The 20,021-nt window shown below is 37.4% G+C and overlaps 4 protein-coding genes across 4 annotated transcripts; 1 reads left to right on the top strand and 3 right to left on the bottom strand.

Moving 5' to 3' along the window:
* Window positions 1–1,492: 1,492 nt before the first annotated feature.
* LOC133778761 (uncharacterized) lies at window positions 1,493–7,519 on the bottom strand. The gene is made up of 10 exons (XM_062218781.1): window positions 7,020–7,519; window positions 6,835–6,913; window positions 6,660–6,754; window positions 6,361–6,465; window positions 6,165–6,244; window positions 3,340–3,430; window positions 3,155–3,262; window positions 2,742–2,828; window positions 2,013–2,081; window positions 1,493–1,894 (listed from the first exon to the last, which is right to left on the bottom strand). Exons 1-10 carry the CDS (start codon window positions 7,227–7,229, stop codon window positions 1,766–1,768), a joined length of 1,053 nt encoding a protein of 350 aa, XP_062074765.1. The 5' UTR covers window positions 7,230–7,519; the 3' UTR covers window positions 1,493–1,765.
* Window positions 7,520–9,803: 2,284 nt separating this feature from the next.
* On the bottom strand, window positions 9,804–13,463 carry LOC133778760 (probable methyltransferase PMT18). Its single transcript, XM_062218780.1, has 5 exons — window positions 13,136–13,463; window positions 11,636–12,401; window positions 11,322–11,532; window positions 10,470–11,232; window positions 9,804–10,362 (listed from the first exon to the last, which is right to left on the bottom strand). The coding sequence occupies exons 2-5, from the start codon at window positions 12,341–12,343 to the stop codon at window positions 10,134–10,136; spliced, it is 1,911 nt and encodes a 636-aa protein (XP_062074764.1). The 5' UTR covers window positions 12,344–12,401; window positions 13,136–13,463; the 3' UTR covers window positions 9,804–10,133.
* Window positions 13,464–16,228: 2,765 nt separating this feature from the next.
* LOC133778759 (RING-H2 finger protein ATL79-like) lies at window positions 16,229–17,153 on the top strand. Its single transcript, XM_062218779.1, has one exon. The coding sequence runs from the start codon at window positions 16,482–16,484 to the stop codon at window positions 17,067–17,069; it is 588 nt and encodes a 195-aa protein (XP_062074763.1). The 5' UTR covers window positions 16,229–16,481; the 3' UTR covers window positions 17,070–17,153.
* Window positions 17,154–17,454: 301 nt separating this feature from the next.
* On the bottom strand, window positions 17,455–19,611 carry LOC133778758 (actin-7-like). Its single transcript, XM_062218777.1, has 5 exons — window positions 19,455–19,611; window positions 19,037–19,110; window positions 18,554–18,947; window positions 17,860–18,473; window positions 17,455–17,771 (listed from the first exon to the last, which is right to left on the bottom strand). Exons 2-5 carry the CDS (start codon window positions 19,094–19,096, stop codon window positions 17,706–17,708), a joined length of 1,134 nt encoding a protein of 377 aa, XP_062074761.1. The 5' UTR covers window positions 19,097–19,110; window positions 19,455–19,611; the 3' UTR covers window positions 17,455–17,705.
* Between the last annotated feature and the right edge of the window lie 410 nt (window positions 19,612–20,021).

Raw genomic sequence — 20,021 nt, 5'->3', positions numbered from 1 at the left:
AAAGTAATACAAAAGATATGCATATGTGTATAGTAGGTTGCTGTATATATAAGAAAGAAATGGAAAATGGAAAATGGAAAATGGAGAATGGCCATTATTAAATCCACTGACACGTACGATGGATGATCAATATATGAAGAGGAAGGTGGGATCCCTAGCTAATCCAAATAGTAATCCAACTAACCTACTCTTCTCTCTAATATTTTCAGTGACCCCTCTTGTTTTAGGACATGCCCTACCATGTGCCTTCTTATGATACATGTTTCTACCTTTTTTAAAAAAAAAATAAAAAATAAAAAAAATTGTTATTAATTACATTACAGTGATCACAAACTACATACACATCCATTATAACTGGCCTGCCCATTATCACAAGCAGTTTTTATGTACATAAATATATATATATGGCAAACACGCATGTGCATTTGTGTAATCTTATATAATTGTATGAGGACTGAGAAAGTACTATATGTATTACTTTTATCGATTGTATTGTTTTTTGTTTGTACGAAATAAACTAATATGATATCTAAGTGTAGACTGTAGAGCACATGGACCCAAGTAAAGAGTACCCTTGTTAGGGTGTCAGATCATATTCATATTTGAACTTAATTATTACTTAAGATTAATGCTCACAGCCTGTACTACGTACTACGTACTTGGGACTTGGATTTTTATATACATATATATATATATATATTCTCTGTACCAAAAGTGAAAAAAGCATATATTATATTGTATATATTTATGCAAAATGAGAATTTTACAAGGGAAAACGTTATGCATCTGATCCCATGCCATGACTCTACCATGCTAAAACAACCACCACTAATACTTGGCAGTGATTAATAGTGATTGGTTTGTAATTACAACAATATATGGGTGGGTATATATGGCATAATATATATATATAATATGATATGATATGGGGGGCCATGGGAACTATGTATGTATAACTTGTTGTCTTCCATCTTTAACCTTTATTATACCACTCACCACATGGGTTGTCTGCCAGGAAAGGCCGACTGACTCTCACTCAAGGCGGTAAAAAAGTTGCCTTAACAAACTATACTTTTTTCTTTTGTTGTTGCCCAAAATGCTTAGACAAAATACTTCATTTATATATATATATATACACATTTCTGACAAAACCAAATGTGAGCTCACTAAATAGTAAATACTCTTTTCCAGTAAAAAAAAAACCCAATTTGATGTAAGCATCATTTAGATGAGAAGTTATATAAGTTGGAACATCTGCAACCGTTTAAAGTGACTTGAGACTTGGAAACTGGTTGTTTTTTCTTACTAGTATAGTATCTAACTCTAGTCCTTTACTTGAAGGAGTTACGTAATCTAATAGTGTTATAATAGGACCGCAATCATAATTAAAAGTGGGTTGAGCTTGATATTATTATGTCTAAAACACTAAAGCAAAATAGCATTTCTAGTAGTAATTAACCAACTCTACTTAAACAGTAAATAAAACCTCAGCTATCAGAAAACTACTACTTCATGCAAGAGCATGTAAATGGCTCAGATCAGATCATCGATCATACATCCGTATTAATGTCAGAATGAACATATTTTCTTTTTCTTTTTTATAAAAAAGACACTTCCACTGGCTTTGGAGGCTTTTGACAACTTGTCTGATCAACACAAAAAAGTTGGAAGATTGTATAAAGCTCTGAGTTCGACTGATTCTAACAACTTGGATTGGATTGGATTGGAGAATGAATGCCCTACTATAATAATAACAATAATAATACTATAATTCATGCTTGCTCTTGCTTCTTTTCATCTTTGCCTTGAACCTTGATTTTGTCATCAGTGTCTGTACGGTATTTACAAAGTTGCCAACTGCCATTAGCACCAAAAGGATCCCACAAAATATCACCTGCAAACAATAGTTTTCCACATTCAGTATTAAATATGTCTTCACTTTCACTCTCATATTTTACTTGAGGAAAAAAACAGTGACCAGGTGAACTACTTGAGTAGACTTTAAACATTACCTGCCATTCAGAAACAACCCCATCCAATGCGGTTCTGAGCAACAGTAGTCCAACATACGCTTCAAAACCCTAAGAGTAAGACAAAAGAAGAAAAACTACCATTACACCTTGACAAGTGTTGTATCTTCAAAATGCCTTATATACCAGAATCCACTACCAATCGCTTTTAGCATCACATGGCATCTAATCTAATGAAGATATGCACAAAATTATCTTTCAAAGATATCATTGTTAATGAACAAAGAATATCACAGATCAGAGTACATTTATTGCCTTATCAACTATAGATGTTGATGGCATCACAACTAAGCCAATGCAGATAGATATCTGATGAAAAAGGAATAAATTCAGCTTAGTATATACTCCTGTCGCTGAGTTTAGAGGGAAATTATTGGGTTAATAGACTTTGGTCCTAATTCAAGTAAAATAGTTTTAACTGATACCATGGCACAGTGCACTAAAGAATCCTGAATCTATTAAACTCCTTCCCCCCAAATTTTTACCAAAATACTGTTTGTTTTAGTTAAACTAATACGCCCAGGACACTAGAAAAAATAGAATTCTTAAAAACTTACTATATGATAATAAGCAAAAACATAAAACAGGTACCATACCAATATCTCTACATCAGTAATGCTTATGGCTCAAAAGAATAATAATCAGTTCCAAGCTTATAGTTACATGATTTTTATTTGTTTAACATAAATGGTCAAGTCATGGTCTAATTACCTGCAAAATAAAAAGTATAGGACAGAGCACCCACAACTGGCCATCTACACCGGCAGTCTCTCCCCAAACGACATCCATCCTCTTAGCCTTCAAAAAAATAAACAAATTAATTAATAACTTACTTTGAGCAAAATGAACTAATAATTATAAAGAATGTATTATAATTTGACTAATGATAAAAAGAATATTCGTAGTTAAACAGAAAATGCTATTGAGAGAGAGGGAGGCAGTTATCCTAACATATCATTATAATCATTATAAGTAGAATGTAGTATATTTTTATATTCTATACATATGTAAAACTAACTTTATTAAATCTAATTGAAATCACTCTAAAAAGATGAAGCAATAAGTTTTACACACTACCAGCACATGCATCAATTTATTAAGTGAAAAGTTAGTGGAAATGATACCTTTCCCAATGCAATACGAGTATAGAGTCTCTGGCGTTGATATCTATTTTGTAAAAGCATAGCTACTCCTTGCATCATGGCCCATTGTAGGAAAAGTTGCACACCTCTCTGTACAAGAATGAACTAATTTAATCAACTGCAAACTACAACATTAGCATATGAATATGGAATCAGATAAAACCTACCTGTTTCTGAGAACAATTTGGCTGTCCTTTAATCTCCCAAGTGAGACTAACAAGGGCCATGAGCATAGCACAATAGTGATGGTATATCCACCTGCCAAAGTATGTTGTGGTTTATCACAAGAGACAATACTAAACACATAATAAATAATATGCATTTATGAACAGTCTGACAAATACCATCTTCCAGTCAGCTAATCTGACAAGAACAAATACTAGATGTTGCTTGCACAATATAAAGGCTTAGTGCTAATATTTCAATTGTAAAAACAATTATTATCCAATAGACAACAGTGTCTCTGAATCATCAACCACTTTGACTAGGTTATAAGTGAGCCACCAATCACTCAGCCAAACCCCAAAATGCAAAAGATAGGTTCTTTCTGGGTCAAAATATTTTCCTATCTCAAAGAAAAAGGAATGGGACTTTGGCCTAGAGAAGTAACAGCATGTGTAAAGCTTTCACAAGAAAATAGTTTGTATAAATCAAATTGTGTGTAATACTTGGTTATTCAAGTTCTTGTTACTATACTCAGATTTTGGTTTGTTTCAGAAAGACGCTGGTCCAGTAAAACTACGAGGAAAATAGTCAGTAAATTGTTGGATATTAAAACTTTTTCGGAGTTCATTTGAAACCCTGGATACTTGACAACAATGTTTCTCTTCCTTTCTTTCTTTCCCCACCAACTGCCATTCATTGCTTCACCCCTCTGTCTTTTTTTTTCTTCTTTTCCATAACAAGTTTCCACTCATTACAACCATTGAAACCTTTCGGAGTTCATTTGAAACCCTGGATACTTGACAACAATGTTTCTCTTCCTTTCTTTCTTTCCCCACCAACTGCCATTCTTTGCTTCACCCCTCAGTGTCTGTTTTTTTTCTTTTCCATAACAAGTATCCATTCATTACAACCATTGCCGTTTTTGGTCTCTCTCTCTCTCTCTCTCTCTCTCCCTAAATGGTCATGCCACTCTGGCATAATATGTAAAATAAATTCATAACTCGCACACACATAAAAGTGGTCTAGAAAACGCAAGATTCTATAACTAATTTGCAAAACATCATAGACATGTAAAAGTGCACTTCATGTAGACATGTAAAAATACATATTAACATGAACCAAGCATTTGGCAAACAGCTTTGAAACTACAGTTAATAGGCAATAGGCATCGAAAAACTAGAAATGTGATAAAACAAGCAGTTCATATGCAGTATATACATACTGTTTACAGGCATCCAAAACGAGAAGACATGCTTAAAAGTCCACACAAACCTAAATCAAGTATTCAGAAACAACAAAAGACATGAAGAAAACATACCCACGTTAACATGAACCAAGCATCCAGCCTGCAAGCTAATGTGATAAATCTAAAGCTATTTTGTTACAGGATTCTTCCAAAATAGATGCTAAAGATGTTCTGCTAGATTTCAGGGCTTTGATTAATATGTTCCAAAGCCAATTGCTGTCTGCTAGGAATCAATATGAAGCAGGATTCATTAGCGAAGTGGGCAGGTTCAATGGGAATTTATGAACAGCAGAGGCCATTGAAGTATGTTTGACATAACCCTCTCAGTTCACATTTTCAAAGCCAGTGGTGAGAAAGGTGGCCAAGAGACTCAATTCGGGGACATTTCTAACGACGATTGAATCAATTCTTTCAGCTTTACCAACCTTTTTTTTGTCTATCTTTGTTTCAGGTTCCTATACATGTAGCTAACAAGATAGAAAGATTAATAAAATATATTTTGTGAAATGAGCAAGATATCAAAAATCTGATCACCTTGTGGCATGAGAGGAGACATTCGTTCTAAATCCAAAGGAATTTTGGGCATTAGAAATCTGGTCTAAACTTGATTTATAAGTGTTTGTGAAGATCATCGTAGAAGATTGCCATTAGATATATGGTCTTGATTCTAATATATGAGATTCTGAATTGGCATTAAGAACCACTTTTTGTAGACTATGGAATTAATGCATAGAGCTTTTTAGGCTATTTTTTGGGGCTGTTTGAATTGAGAGAAATCAAAGAATTTTTAAGACTCAGTGTCTTCAGGTGAGAAGATACCTGTAAACGAGTTATTTTGGGGTGGCACTTTGATAGAAGAGTGTAAAGGTGTTCAATATTTATCCGGGAAGGAGTTGTTTTGGGTGGCGCTTTGAATGAAGTGTTAAAGAGTTTTAAAGTGTGACTGTTTCTTAAATATTGAGGGTCTGGGAGCTGGTAGGTAGGACAGTTTTGGTGGTTCCATTTTTAATTTTTCTGTTTTTCTTTAGGATTTCCTAACTTTATGGGAAATTAATGTTCCCTGTTTGGTAAATTTTTATTTTGAAATTAGTAACCTACATATGGACAGGAAAACCAAAAGTACATTTTGTGCTTAACAGTCAATGCCAACTAGAACCAAGTATTTCGGAACAGCAAATAAATATTTTTAAATAAAACAAACCAAAATCACTGACGGCACACCTCAAAAGCCAATCACACAAAGAAGGCAAATCTTTGGTCATCTTTACATGATCCCAAGTTGAGCTAAAGTAGAAAGCCTTGAGTAACAGATTATAATGAGTATTTTGTAAAGAAATTGCATAGGAAGATACCATGACACGTATAAAAGAATGAAATGAATATGAATTTCATATCAGAAATTGGGAGTTGTTTTTAAGGAAAAGGCAGAAAAATGTGGTGCATATAACTGTGGGATTGACCAAATAGGCATTGGAGACAACTTTTACTCAAATGAGGAAGCAGTATATGTTGCAGAATCCCCTAATCGAAAAGAGTGTTGATGAGTAACTATAATGACTCAGTAAAACCATATGCTTTTACCATGGACGAATGTCACTTCCATTCGCTCTAAGTATGTTTTCACGCAATGCCAGACCTGTGTATAGGAACAATAGCCATGCCTGAAAAATTGTAGACTCATACGTCAACTCAAATGAAATGAGAATCAAGTATCAGAATATGAATTAGCAGTACCACCAAAACTTTAAAGACAATACGACAGTATGAGATTATACACCTGGTATAGCTGAACTGGGAATGCTGGCAAGCATCCATCCCAAATCCAAGATCTTAAAATAAGCAGAAGGGATGGGAATAGAAGAAACAGGAGGGCAGTTTTATCCTGTTCAATGAGATAATATAGCTAGTGAAGTTGTAATTGACAGTAGTATCAACAAGCAATCGAGAAAAGCCACAGCAGGAGTGGTTGGTAGACATTGGGTTGAGATAGGTTCGTTTTCATACATCTAAACAATGGCATGAATATTCATTTTCATGCAAACTTAAAAATGCATTTCAAAAGAAACTAAAGCATACCCTATAGCTGTTGTACTCCTCTTTGACCTTCAACTGAATGTCTTTGCGAGAGGCACGGACATTAATAGGACCCAGAAACATTCTCAGAAAGCGACCTGAAATGAAGTATGGAACAATAGATTTGAATCAATAAGCTAAAACTTTCTAGAGTAAAGAAAAGAGAAAAGGGGCTGACCGTGAGCTTTGGCAGGAAGAAAAGAAGCGGCGTCTCCATCGGCGAGGAGACATCTAGCGCGGTGCAAATCTTCTTCGAGCTGTAAACACACGCAAGTGAAAAACAGAGAAAAGGGGGGATTTTTAATAGTGGCAATCTTGCATGGATTGGATTGGAAAAAGAGAAGAAAGGAAAAAAGGAATTGCCTTTTCAGCGAGCTTGGGATCGGAATGAGTGACGGACGAAAGGGAAGAGCGAAGGCGGCGAAAGGAAGAGTCGAGCGATTGAGCACGGTGGCGAAGGGATTGTTCGTCGGTGGAAGTCTTGGAGACGAAGGAGACAGCGGCGTCATGCAAGTCCTTGGCCTCTTCCACTGCTTTCCCTATTTGTTCTTCTATGGATTTCTCATCCCCCATCTCCGCTTCACCTTTGTTCTTCTATGAAATTGAAATTGGATTGAATCGAATCGAATTTGGATTGGGGAGAGATGATATGATACGATATGATATGATTATAGAACAGTGAGCAGAGAAAGCAGTTCAGCAAAAAGAGAAAAGAAGAGAAGAGCCTGGAGAGGCAGCCTATTTATATAATCTTTTTTTTATTATTATTATTATTTGTAGATATAAATACCAAATACTCTGTGTCTCACAGTCTCTCTTCTATTCCCTATCTAAAGCTGCTAAGGCCTAAAAACAGCTAGCTACTACCGACTCAATCAAAGCCACACCCACACATGTTGATTAATGATGTTCACTTTTTTTTTTTGGTTTTTTTTTGTTTGTTAACTGCCAAACCATAAACCATAAACCATAAACCATAAACCATACCCAGTCTAGTCTAGATTAGTCTAACCCGACCCAACAACCCAACCCAACCCAACCCAAAAAGCCCAATTACCAAATTCAATACCAAACACTCCAACTCTTTAGGTGCAATTTTGATTATCACTCACTCACTCACTCACTCTTCACTTCAGTCCTTTTTCATACCTTCCTTTCCTATGGTTGGTTTGTTTGATTTTCATAATCATTAGCTACTCATGTCATCATATTATTATGTCTACCAATCTTACTTATTAGCTCAACTGTTTACTGTTGTGTTAAATTATGATACGTCAAATACTATAACCTACTCCTACTCCTACTTCTACTTCTAGACATTCCATTCTTACTACTATTATTTAATATTTGTACTTCCTTGCACACATTCAACACACCAAAATACTCATTTTGTATCAGTCAAACGCACCGGTTAACGCAGTTGATTGACGTCGTTAATCGAGAATCAACATTTGTGGCAGTTGAGCAATGTCACAAATGCATGGCTATTTGCGTTAGTGATAACACTAACACTGTTAATTAGCGAAGTTTACGTCAGTGGCCAACTGACACCGTTAACACACTGTTCGCGTTAGTGGGCAACTGACGCTAACGATGTGTTTGCGTCAGTGCGTCGTTAGCGTCAGTTGCCCACTGACGCAGATGGTGCGTCCAGTATTAAATCACAGCCATCGTCCCCGAGCCCCTCATTCTCCCAAATTTGAAAACTTGGGTTTTCTCCCAACAACCAGTGGTGCCTCCGACTTTCTAGACCCATTTTGGTGAGTTTTTTTTTTTAATTTTAAGGATAAATTGATTAATACAATTTGTTTATGAACCTTATACATAGTTTTTTTTTTTATATAGATTTTTTATTTTGAAGATTATTGTTTGAAAATCCAAAACCTAAAAACCCTCCTCTTGATTTTTTTCTCTGGCTGGGTTCGCGGGGTCATGTAGGTGGCTGGGAACTGGGGCTACAGGGGGACTGGGCTCGCATAGGGTGGCTGGGGGCTAGATACATAGGGTCGGGATTCATAGCGTTTTTTTTAATATAGCATTTGCGTCAATGCCCAACTGTCACAAACGTGACATTTGTGACAGTGACAGTTCAGGCTAGTTTGCGTCATGGGATTCTGCGTCAGTTTCAAAACTGACGCAAAAAATCAATTGTGGCAGTTAGGAACTGTCACAAATGACATTTTTTGTAGTGGTGAATGAACTATGTTTGGAGAGAAGGAATGAAAGTATAAGATTGATGGAGAATATCCCTTCCCTAGTCAAATTATTATTAGGGCTAAAATTTTGGTGGGACTATGTAGTTTTTTTTTTTTTTAAATAATTAATTTATTATATTTAAGAGGAATACTAAGCGTGAGCATGCCCCACCTTAATCCAGAACCAACCCTGAATATGATGATGGATTAGTAACTCTTATGGTATTTAATATTAGTATTAAAAGTAAAATTAGAAGGATGGTAAAGAAATTAATTGTTGAAGTTATCATATTACTTAGGGGTGAGCATCTAAACCGGCAAATTGCGGCGACCGACCGCACCGCACCACACTACACCGCAAACCGCGGTGTCAAAAGTGGAATGGTTCTGTATGGTTTGTATCTTAGCTAAACCGCGCAGTGCGGTGCAGTGCGTGGTTTGGCGGTGTGAAATTTTGGTTTGCACCACACCGCACCATATACTTACAAATATGATAAAAAAAATAAATTTTACATATATACCATTTTTTAGTAACCCAATCTAAAATTAGGAGCCCACTTAAATTAGGGTAAAATTTTATTCTCTAACACATCATACACGACAACAACTCATTTCTCTCTCATCTCATTTGCACCTCCTCCCTATCACCTCTCTATCTCACACATATTTTTTAACACACTTACACCGTGGAAAACCACCCAAACCACATCGCAAAAAATGGTTTGGTTTGGTGCAACGAAATCACACCGCACGGTGTGTTCTAGCTACTACATCGCACTTGTGGTGTGATTTATTAAAAAGTATTCAAATCGCTCAAACCACACCGTGCACACCCCTATATTACTCTTCTTAATGTAAATATTTATTATGACTATTTTGTTGTGCTTTCTTGAGTCCTTATAAGGAGGGAATGAACTTTAAAATTTGTTGTGTAGATGTAAACATTATGATGTACAAAATATGGAAGGTTAGGTAAGGTTGTATACATGAGAATTAATCACATCTTCATTGATACATTACCAATATCCAAATACCAAAAATACAGCTCATCATCATTTGCATTTGCATTTCATTGCCGTTGCCGCCCCGCCAGTCTTCTTTTTATTACCACCAAACCAAAACTATCTTGGCTCAGCTCAGCTCTGTCATCATAATATATAATAAATAGTCAAACAATCAAAAATAGCCAAAACCCAAGTAAAGTCTTGCTCATTTGTTGTGCGTGTTTGAGTGTTACTACTACAACTACCACATCATACGTACTCACACTACAGCTAGCTAGCTAGTGTTCTTTCTGGGGAGCTTCACCAGTCCAATAAGTTTTGACAGCAACAAGAATTTTCTCAGGATTGAAGGGACCGCTTTCATGGTCCATGATTTGGGTCTTCCATCTCATCTCCTTTGCAATGCTCTGAATCTTTACCAAGATCTCTACTGTGTCTCTGAATATCACCGTTCCTTCTGGCCTCAGAATTCTATCCATCTCTAGCAGAACGTATGTGATGTCACACCTTCACAAGAACACAACACAACACTCACTCATTATAAGTATGTATGTATGTATGTATAATCATAATGTACATAATGATCTTAATGAAGATGACTTCTTTTTCTTTACCTGTCCTGGTATATGCTGAAAACGCCACCTGCATGAATAAGATCGTACGTTCTTGGATATGTTGAGAATGCCTCGCACCAATCCTGGTATGCTCCAATGAAACCACGCTCATAAATCACGCCAAGTGTGTCCAAATCCGAGTTGGCAGGCACCACATTCATAACCCACACCGGATACTTAGCCAAGGCGGCTGCAAATCCACCCAGATGAGCGTTCATGTCCATGATGTTCCTGTAACGCCCTTGTTGCAGAGGTAGGATTCGCTTGTAGTGCGTCAACCGCTCTTTCCATACTTGATTGTCCTCTCTGAATTTCTCAGCAGAGATGCCTGGTATCGAACCGCTGCTGATTCTTGGAGGGGTGGCAAATGCACGCTCAGGCCAGTTCTCCAGCTTCCCACCAGCCACTTCTGCTGGACTGCTAACATCAGGCATTGGGGTGATGCAAGTTTCCATGTTCCTATACCAACTCGCGTCTGGATTCTCAGATTTGCACAAGTGTGGTGTTTTGTATACCTTCCTGTTCTTCACACACTCCACATGGTTGATGGGCTTTTGCCAAATCGAAAGATCGTTTTTCTCGACTACTTTCTTCCAACAAAGCCGCTTTGCAACATCCTCAGTGGAGTCTTGCTCTCGTTTCAAGTCCTCTTGGCTTCTTTCCCACCCTCTCCAGTACTTTTTCCAGTTAATTGGTGGCCCAGATAGAATCCAGTAGCCACCGGGCCTCAGAACTCTGTCCACTTCAATCAGGTACATACCATCTGCATAACAAGTTAGGTAATGTGGAGTAAGACCTTCTGTTATGACCAAGAAAGGAATCCTTAAACTTCAAGAAAAAAAAAAAGCTTACCATACTGATTCCAAGGTATTAAGCAACGAGAACAGTGGGCCATATCGAAAGCCCTGGCTGGATAGGGAAGCCTCTGGGAAGCCATAATTCCAATCATTGCAGGAACTCCTCGCTCCAATGCAAACTGGACTTGTGCTTCGTGAGTGTCCCTTGGCGCAAAAGACATAGTAACTATGTTCCTCCTTAACAAATATGCTCCCCAACTTGCTACCTTACACACAAAGAGCCAGGAGAGAGCAAAGGGGAAAAGCGTTAGCAATTCTATAGTACTAGTAGTAGGTGTTGTTACAAGGTAATAAAACAGTGCTACTTACACCACAGCCCGTGTCAATGGCTGTTCTTATAGCTCCGCTTGTAAGAGGGATGAGTTCATTAATGTCATCGATGTAGGCATCAGCTCCACGAGGGAACATGGTGCCACCACCAGGGAATCTGAACCTGTCACCCTCCACTTGAATCCAGTTCTGCACAGCTTTCTCTATGCTGAGCTCTCTATGAGGAATGTTATCATACCAGGCGTAGTCTCGGCTCTGAGGCCACTTGAAAGGGGTCTTGTACTTAGGAGGAGCAGGTATGAGGCAAAGGAGGAGTTCCTCCTTGGTGGGGCAATGCCGCTCTCTATACTTGAGCATGTCACGGTCGAACTTCCTCCCCCTCGGAGGATGTTGGCATGGAGTGTACTCGCTCAGGGACATGTCACATGGCGGCAGCTTGCGTGATACATCATTCGTTTTGTTGATGTCCACTGTGTGATGGCTTTCGAAGTCCAAAGCAGGCGATGAAAAGGAAGAGGAAGAGGGTGTTGATGATGATGATTTGATATCCCCTGGAGAGGGCCCAACTTCACAACCAATCTTATTGGAGACACCCCCAGATGGAGAGGTTGGAGGATTAGAGTTTTGCCAGGCTCCCAAAACGTAAGATAATATGCACAGCCCACTAACTCCAAAAATCCAAGTGAGGCGCTTCCTTTTGGACTCTAGATGGTGATGCTTTGGCGATCCATTGTAGTCCCGTGCCATTTTCAAAACTTGTTTTACTACTATGCTCTTTCCAGTTTCAGCTCAGGAGAAGTCACTCCTTAAACACCAAACATAAAACAACTTAGGAAAAGCATAGAACGACAAAAAAAACAGACTCCATTTTACAACTAGAACGAAACTAAAAACAACAAAAGGAAAAAGAAAGAAATATAAGGAAGGGAAAGGAAAGCAAGCATGAGCAGAGGAGAAGGTTGGTATTTTGAATTTGAATCTTTGTTCAAAAGAGGTAGAATTAGCAAGAAAAGATTAATGAGAATAAAAATGGTAATAATGATATATAAGGCAAAATCCAAGATCGGACTTTTCATTCGAAAACGCCACGGGACAGCTATCCATCCCTCTCAACACTAGGTGTCCAGTCCAGTCCACACCCAGATGCCTGGAGTTTTAAATTTAAATAATTCCCAAAGTGGCCAAAACTACTTAATTAGATGTCAGACCCACAAATCTCTGTGCCCATTCAAGACAGAGACACTTGAAATTTTTTTAAATAATAATAATAATAACAACAGCACTGCAATAACAAACGTACTATTTCCCACTTTCTAGGCTACCAGCAGAACATCAAGCTTTAATCTTTCTCATTTCTTAAAAAAAAATAGAAAAATTACTAGAAAAGGCCCTCCTTTTCTTCTCTGTTAATCTGGATAACATTTGAAAATCACTGTTTCTTGAGTGATTTTTTGTTCTGGGGTGGTGAAAGATGCTATCTTTTTTTCCCTAAGAAGAAAAAAACAACAGATAAGAAGGTAAGACAAGAAAAAAGCATACCTTGAAAACGATTCTCAGCTAACAGTTTGTGAGGGTTCTAAAAAGAGTTACTTTTATGTGAAGGAAACCATGATTATGGTTATGGTTAGAAAAGAAAGAAAAGAGAGAAAAAGCCAAGGGAGAAGAAGGGCTAGTAAATGAAATGAATAGGAAAAGAGAAAAAAGAGGATGAAAGGCTGAGGTTGAGAAGCTCCGCCATTAGAGGAGTTGTTTTAAGGCCTAAAAGAAGGACTTGGTCATTGATATGGGAATGGCACAATCTCAGCCTCCCCCAGGAGACTGATCAGCCTCAATTTACTCTCTCTCTCTCTCTCTCTCTCTCTCTCTCTCTCTCTCTCTCTTAGTATTAAATGTAAATTCCTAATCCACATGTCTAAAAGTGGTAGGAGCATCAGAGTATTTTGGACTATGTATTGTAATATGCAAAATACCAAGAATAAATGATTAAAATAGATTGCTTTGCTTCTTACGTTTGTGTTAGTTTTCTCTTCACTGGTTGGACTTGGATTGATGATCCACTCATTCTCTCTCCTCTATCTAATTCTATTTTCAAAGTTTCTATTCCCAATCTTTAATAAATACTACTAATATTTCTTGACCAAATTTATGTTATATAGTTTTATATTTCATGTAATCCAACTTTTTGTTGTGATAAACTTTAGAAATTATATACTTACTTTTATATGAAGCTTTCTGTTGATAAAAAGATATATAATAATAATAAAAAAGAAATAAATAAACAAATCAAGTTGCTCTTGCTTTAAAGATATAAAGGACTATAGTCTCAGTTGAGCTTTATTTTATTAAAATGGTTATATCGTTCATTGTATGATTTTAAATAAGGGGATTTTGCTTTCTCTATTATAGTAGTAGCCTATGTACATATACAAGTAAGTAAATATTGGATATTAGACCATTAGTAAAAACTGTATGTGTGCAACTTTCCCTTTTCTCTTTTATGGTCATGTAATTATGAAAAATTGACTATTATTCTTCTTTCTAAAAAGTAAAAAGAAGACAAATAAATGACAATAATTAACAAAATATTCCTTGAAACCAATTGAGTTGGTAATGTAATGGGCATGCAATTCAATTCAAGATGACCAGGGGAGGCAAGAGAAGAATGTTTCAAGACTTTAGAGAAAGGGAAAGAACGAAAGACATTGATAGATATAATGATAGTAATATAAACAAACAAAAGAAATTCAAAATCAGTTGAGTTGGACCACCAGCCTTTCTTTTATTAACTCTTCTCTATTTATGTATAGTATCTATAGACAGACTAGTATACATAGTCAAAGTCAAACTAGAGAATGACCCTGTCCCACTATATATGTGTATATATATATATATATATATATACAATCCCTCATCCCTTCTCTTCTCAATGTCTATTATGATGATGATGATATATAAACCCTAATTATATATGCCCATGTTATGTTAGCAAATTAAAATGAGTTTATAACCACACCCAATTGTTATTAGTGTTGTTGCATAAGCTTATTAGTTTCAACAAAATGTCCATATAAAATAATCATACTCAACTTTATTTTCTTCATAAATATAAGGCCTCAACTCAACATAATATATATGTAGTAATGTCTCATTCAAATATGCATGGGAGGGAATGAAAATGGGATAAAGATGGCCACACATCATAATTCATAAATACCCAATACTTGGGACAAGTGGGCAGGAACAAATCATTAACTAGCCAAATATATTCATTTATTTGTCCCCAACAAGACGAGAAACTCACTTTGTATTGGATTTTTTTTTTGGGGTCCTCTTTCTTGGGCCTCAACTCCATCAAAAGCTGTCTAGTATTTTAAGTCCAGCCCAGTTCAGGCCTGGCCTGTTTCTTTTCATTTCCACTGGAGCACAACTCATGGACTCAAACTAAAGCATGCATATTACTGATACAATAGAGTTTTGCAACTTAAGTGTCCAACAACACACCGATCAATCACCTCGTAGTTGGCGATATTTTATAATATTTTTTAAATTCAATTAAGTAGAACTTAATATTAAATTATAACAACAGCGATAAGTAATTTTAGCACTATGTCCCTTAGCAATTCTCAATACAACATTATATGATTAATGAGCCAACCAACCAACCACCACTGCTCTATTTTCATTGCCATCCAATGTGTACGTGTATATATATAACTCCAAGTGACAATAATGGTCCCCATTTTCTCCATTTCTTCAGAATGCCCTGCGTTGCAGGCAATTACCCTGTTTTTTTTCTTCTATTATTTTTGGTATTGGAATTGAATGGATATACACTCTATGCAGAGGGCTGTGTAAGTCAGTTGCTTCCTCATCAGGAAACTCATGTACTACTTATTATTATATTTCACCATAAATAAATATAAACTCTTCCTGACTTGTGTGGCTTGTATTCTGCCGATTCCTCTAGATGGGTCACCTTTGGTGTTTAAAAATAAGCAAATAAACAAAAGGAAAAATGGCCACATTGATGAGTTGATGTGCATTGATTTGCTAGTCTTGTCTACTTGTCCTTGTGTTGTCAGTCTATTCTCTATCTCTAATCTATGGATAAAGGTACAGGCTTTAGAGGCAAGATCTGATAATACAGCCAAACACACTCTTCTCTTCTCTTATCTGGTTTTTACTGTATAATCCTCTAAAAGACACTTCACTCTCACCACTCCCTCTCTTGCATGGCTTTTACCTTTTTGCCTTTTACCCTTTTACCCTTTCTTTTTGTACTAATAGTTTTGTTATCTCTTTTTCCTCATTTTCATTTGTTATCAAAATCTCATAAATGTAAGTGTTATTAATGAAATTAGTTGGAGTTTGATGTAAGAAATGCATTAGTTACGTACGTAACACAACACAACCATGTCATACTCATATATAATATAAATATATATATATATATATTATATGTAACTTGGCACAAGTCTATCTTTTTGTAGTTGAGAACAATCAATGCAATGCATGCTCTCCTAAGCTCATTAATTAAAAAAAATAGAAATGTAAGGAAAGAATATTAAAAAGACATGTAAAGTGAAAAAGGAATGTATAAATTATTATGTAAGAAAATTATTAGAGAAAAAAGAGGTTCTTAAACCAGCGTACACACATGAGAAAACTTTGTAAAAATAAACCTCTAGTGCACGTATGCATTTCATTTCACTTCATTCCGTGCTCCCTTCCTTCCCTCTTACTATAAAATCATCTTAATCTCAAACCCCACGCAATCTCTCTCTCGTAACCAACTGCCTTATCATTCATAGCACATCGGAAAACGGACAAGACCAAGGCCAAGGAGGCCAAAACCAAGGCCACTGACTCCTCAAAACTCAACCAAATGAGAGCAACCATAGCGCCGCCTGCCTATAAGATCCACCTCTCCCCACCAGTAGCATCATCCACAACAACAACATCATGCGATGGCCCTGGTTGCCAGTGGCGGCCTTACTCAGGCACTGGACATTTCGAAGCAAATGCTGCCATGATCCTCATCATTCTGCTGTGCGCACTCATATGTGCGCTGGCTCTCAACACAGCCATACGCTGCTTCCTTCGAGGCCACCAGCAACACCACCGGCCCGACGCAGCCCAAGGCAGGCTGCAACAACAGCAGCAGCAGCAGCAGAAAAGCAATGCAGGCGTAGCTGCAGCTGCGCTGGAGGGGGTTCCGGCGCTGGTGTACTCGGCCGAAGTGAAGACTAAGCTGGCGGGGGCCGAGACAGAGTGCGCCATTTGCTTGTCGGAATTCGAGGAGGGGCAGGGGGTTCGGCTCATGGCCAGATGTAACCATGGCTTTCATGACCAATGCATCCACCAGTGGCTGTCTTCCCACTCCTCTTGTCCCACTTGCCGTAGCACTTGTCTCCCTCCTTCTCCGTTGACACCGCACCATACCATCGAGAATTGCAGTTCCCAAAGGGAATGACTTTTAGTAACTCTTTTTCTTTCTCTCTATGTTTCTCTACTAGTATTCTGTACAAACAAGCAAATACAAGTTCTATTGTGAATCTGATCTGGTATTTCTTCTCCCATATATTTTCTTCTTCACTATCTTTATCTGCCTTGACTTTGGTACTAATAATATGTAAATATTCATCTATAATTGCCACTCTAGGCTCCATCTATGATCTATCTTTAGTTCAATTGGTTGAGAGAGTTGTGAGATTTTACATTTCAGCATAGCAAAGGCCGTGTGGTTGTGTTTAGATGTTGATTTTGGGCTTCAGTTTCGTCTTGATTTGGCCAGCCTTTTTCTCTAGTCTAGGCAATCCGATTATAATTAGAAGAAAAGGAAAAGGAAAAGAGTATCATATCATGATAAAGTATGGGAAAAATCATATCATTCATCCAATTCTCATGTTATAACTTCAACACTCAACCCAGGAAAACAAGCAAGAAGCAACAACATCCCCAGAAGAACTACTATTTATACACTGAAAAAGCAATAAACAAACAGACACACACTCTCAATCACTGACAAACCCAAAGCACACCATATTATCATGACATCAACTCTCTCTATAAATATAAATATAAATATATATATGTATATATGATATGGCTAGAAGCACTTCCTGTGAACAATGGATGGACCAGATTCATCATACTCTGCCTTTGAAATCCACATCTGCAGTCAATTCAATATTTACATAAATATCAATTCAACATGTGTTGTTAGATATTCGGCTAATGGACAAATAGAAGGAGAAAAATACCTGCTGGAATGTGCTGAGTGAAGCCAAGATAGACCCTCCAATCCAAACGCTGTATTTTCTCTCAGGAGGAGCTACCACCTTGATTTTCACAGTGCTTGGCGCAAGGGCTGTGATCTCCTTGCTCATACGATCAGCTATCCCAGGGAACATGGTGGAACCTCCACTAAGCACAATATTACCATACAAGTCTTTTCTTATGTCAACATCACACTTCATAATGGAGTTATAGGTGGTCTCATGGATGCCAGGCGCTTCCATTCCAATGAGAGATGGCTGAAACATCACCTCGGGGCAGCGAAAACGCTCGGCTGCAATGGTGATCACCTGTCCATCCGGCAGCTCATAGCTCTTCTCAATGGACGAGCTGCTTCTAGCAGTCTCGAGCTCCTGCTCAAAGTCCAGCGCCACATAGGCAAGCTTCTCCTTGATGTCACGTACTATTTCCCGCTCGGCAGTTGTGGTGAACGTGTACCCTCTCTCCGTCAGGATCTTCATCAAGGCATCTGTCAAGTCTCTTCCAGCCAGGTCCAGACGAAGGATGGCGTGCGGAAGCGCATAGCCTTCGTAGATGGGGACAGTATGGCTTACACCATCACCAGAATCCAGCACAATACCTGAGAATATATGATGTTCCAAATCAAAACTAATGGGCGATGAATGGAGTAACACACGCTCAGCAAGCACAGACACAAACCTGTGGTGCGGCCACTGGCATAGAGGGAGAGAACTGCTTGGATGGCAACATACATGGCAGGAACATTGAAGGTTTCAAACATGATCTGAGTCATCTTTTCACGGTTGGCCTTCGGATTAAGAGGTGCTTCAGTGAGGAGCACAGGGTGTTCTTCAGGAGCCACGCGAAGCTCATTGTAGAAAGTGTGGTGCCAAATCTTTTCCATATCGTCCCAGTTGCTTACAATTCCATGTTCAATTGGGTATTTGAGGGTGAGAATGCCTCTCTTGGATTGAGCCTCGTCTCCAACATAGGCATCCTTCTGCCCCATTCCCACCATCACACCCGCATGCCTTGGCCTCCCCACAATGCTGGGGAACACAGCTCTTGGAGCATCGTCCCCAGCAAAACCGGCCTATGAAAAATCTAACTGTTCAAATGGTCTCTAATTGGATATCATCAATGTAACTGTGAGAGAGATTGAAGAGAATCACGATTGCTTACCTTGACCATTCCAGTACCATTATCACAAACCAGAGGCTGAATATCCTCACTTTCTGCCATGCCTAGTAATTGCCCTGTGCAGTGATCAAGAGCAATTAATATTCACAGACAGAGCAATAACTGGAAAGTTAAAAGAACTACTACTTTTTAAAAGAAACTTATGATAAAGTAGTTCTCTTTTGGCTTTAAGCTACCAAATGATGATTTGAATAACAGTAACCAACTCTAGAATCCATTATATATGTAATCAACCCAAAAAAGAAAAAAGGAAAGCAGTGTTTAACAAAGAATCAGCTTTTGGAAGATGGAAATTAAAGTGATCTACATGAATTGAAAAAAAGGATGTACAAGTTAAAACAAACACATATGATGATAAATCACACACACAAACTAGTAGTATGGAAATTGAGAAGCTTACCCAGCCAACTTCAACTGAGATAAGAAGAGAAACAGAGAGAGAGAGAGAATGAGAAAAAAAAGAAAGAATTGCCTTCTTTTTCTTTTTCTTCCTAAGAAAGAATTGCCTTTGCTGCTCTGCAAATTATAGAGCTTAAAAGTGAAACAACACTTGCCAAGTTGACATTCACCAAACACTATATTGTGCTTTTAGAATGATTAAAGGAAAAAAAAAAGAAGAAAAAAAGATTCTTCTGCTCTATACTAATAAAGGGTTGTACTCATAGCTAACTTAAATTTACAAAATTGGTATAGAATGTTACTTTGTACTTAAATTTAGTCACTAAATATAACTTTGGACTTAAATTTGGTCACCAATTTTAGAGTACCAAATAAGTTATGAATAACAAGTATTATTTTAGTACTTTGGACTTAAATTTAGTAACAAATTTAGAGTACGGGATATGCATATTCTTATGAATAACTTGCATCATTTTATACTAATTTTTAAATTCTAGAGTCTTGAGGACTTGTTACAAATATAAGGTACTATTTTATATTAACTTTCAAATTATAGATAATAAACAAT

The sequence above is a fragment of the Humulus lupulus genome, chromosome 5 (genome assembly GCF_963169125.1).
Source record: "Humulus lupulus chromosome 5, drHumLupu1.1, whole genome shotgun sequence".
Classification (NCBI taxonomy): Eukaryota; Viridiplantae; Streptophyta; class Magnoliopsida; order Rosales; family Cannabaceae; genus Humulus; species Humulus lupulus.
This window is presented reverse-complemented; position numbering and strand designations above follow the sequence as displayed.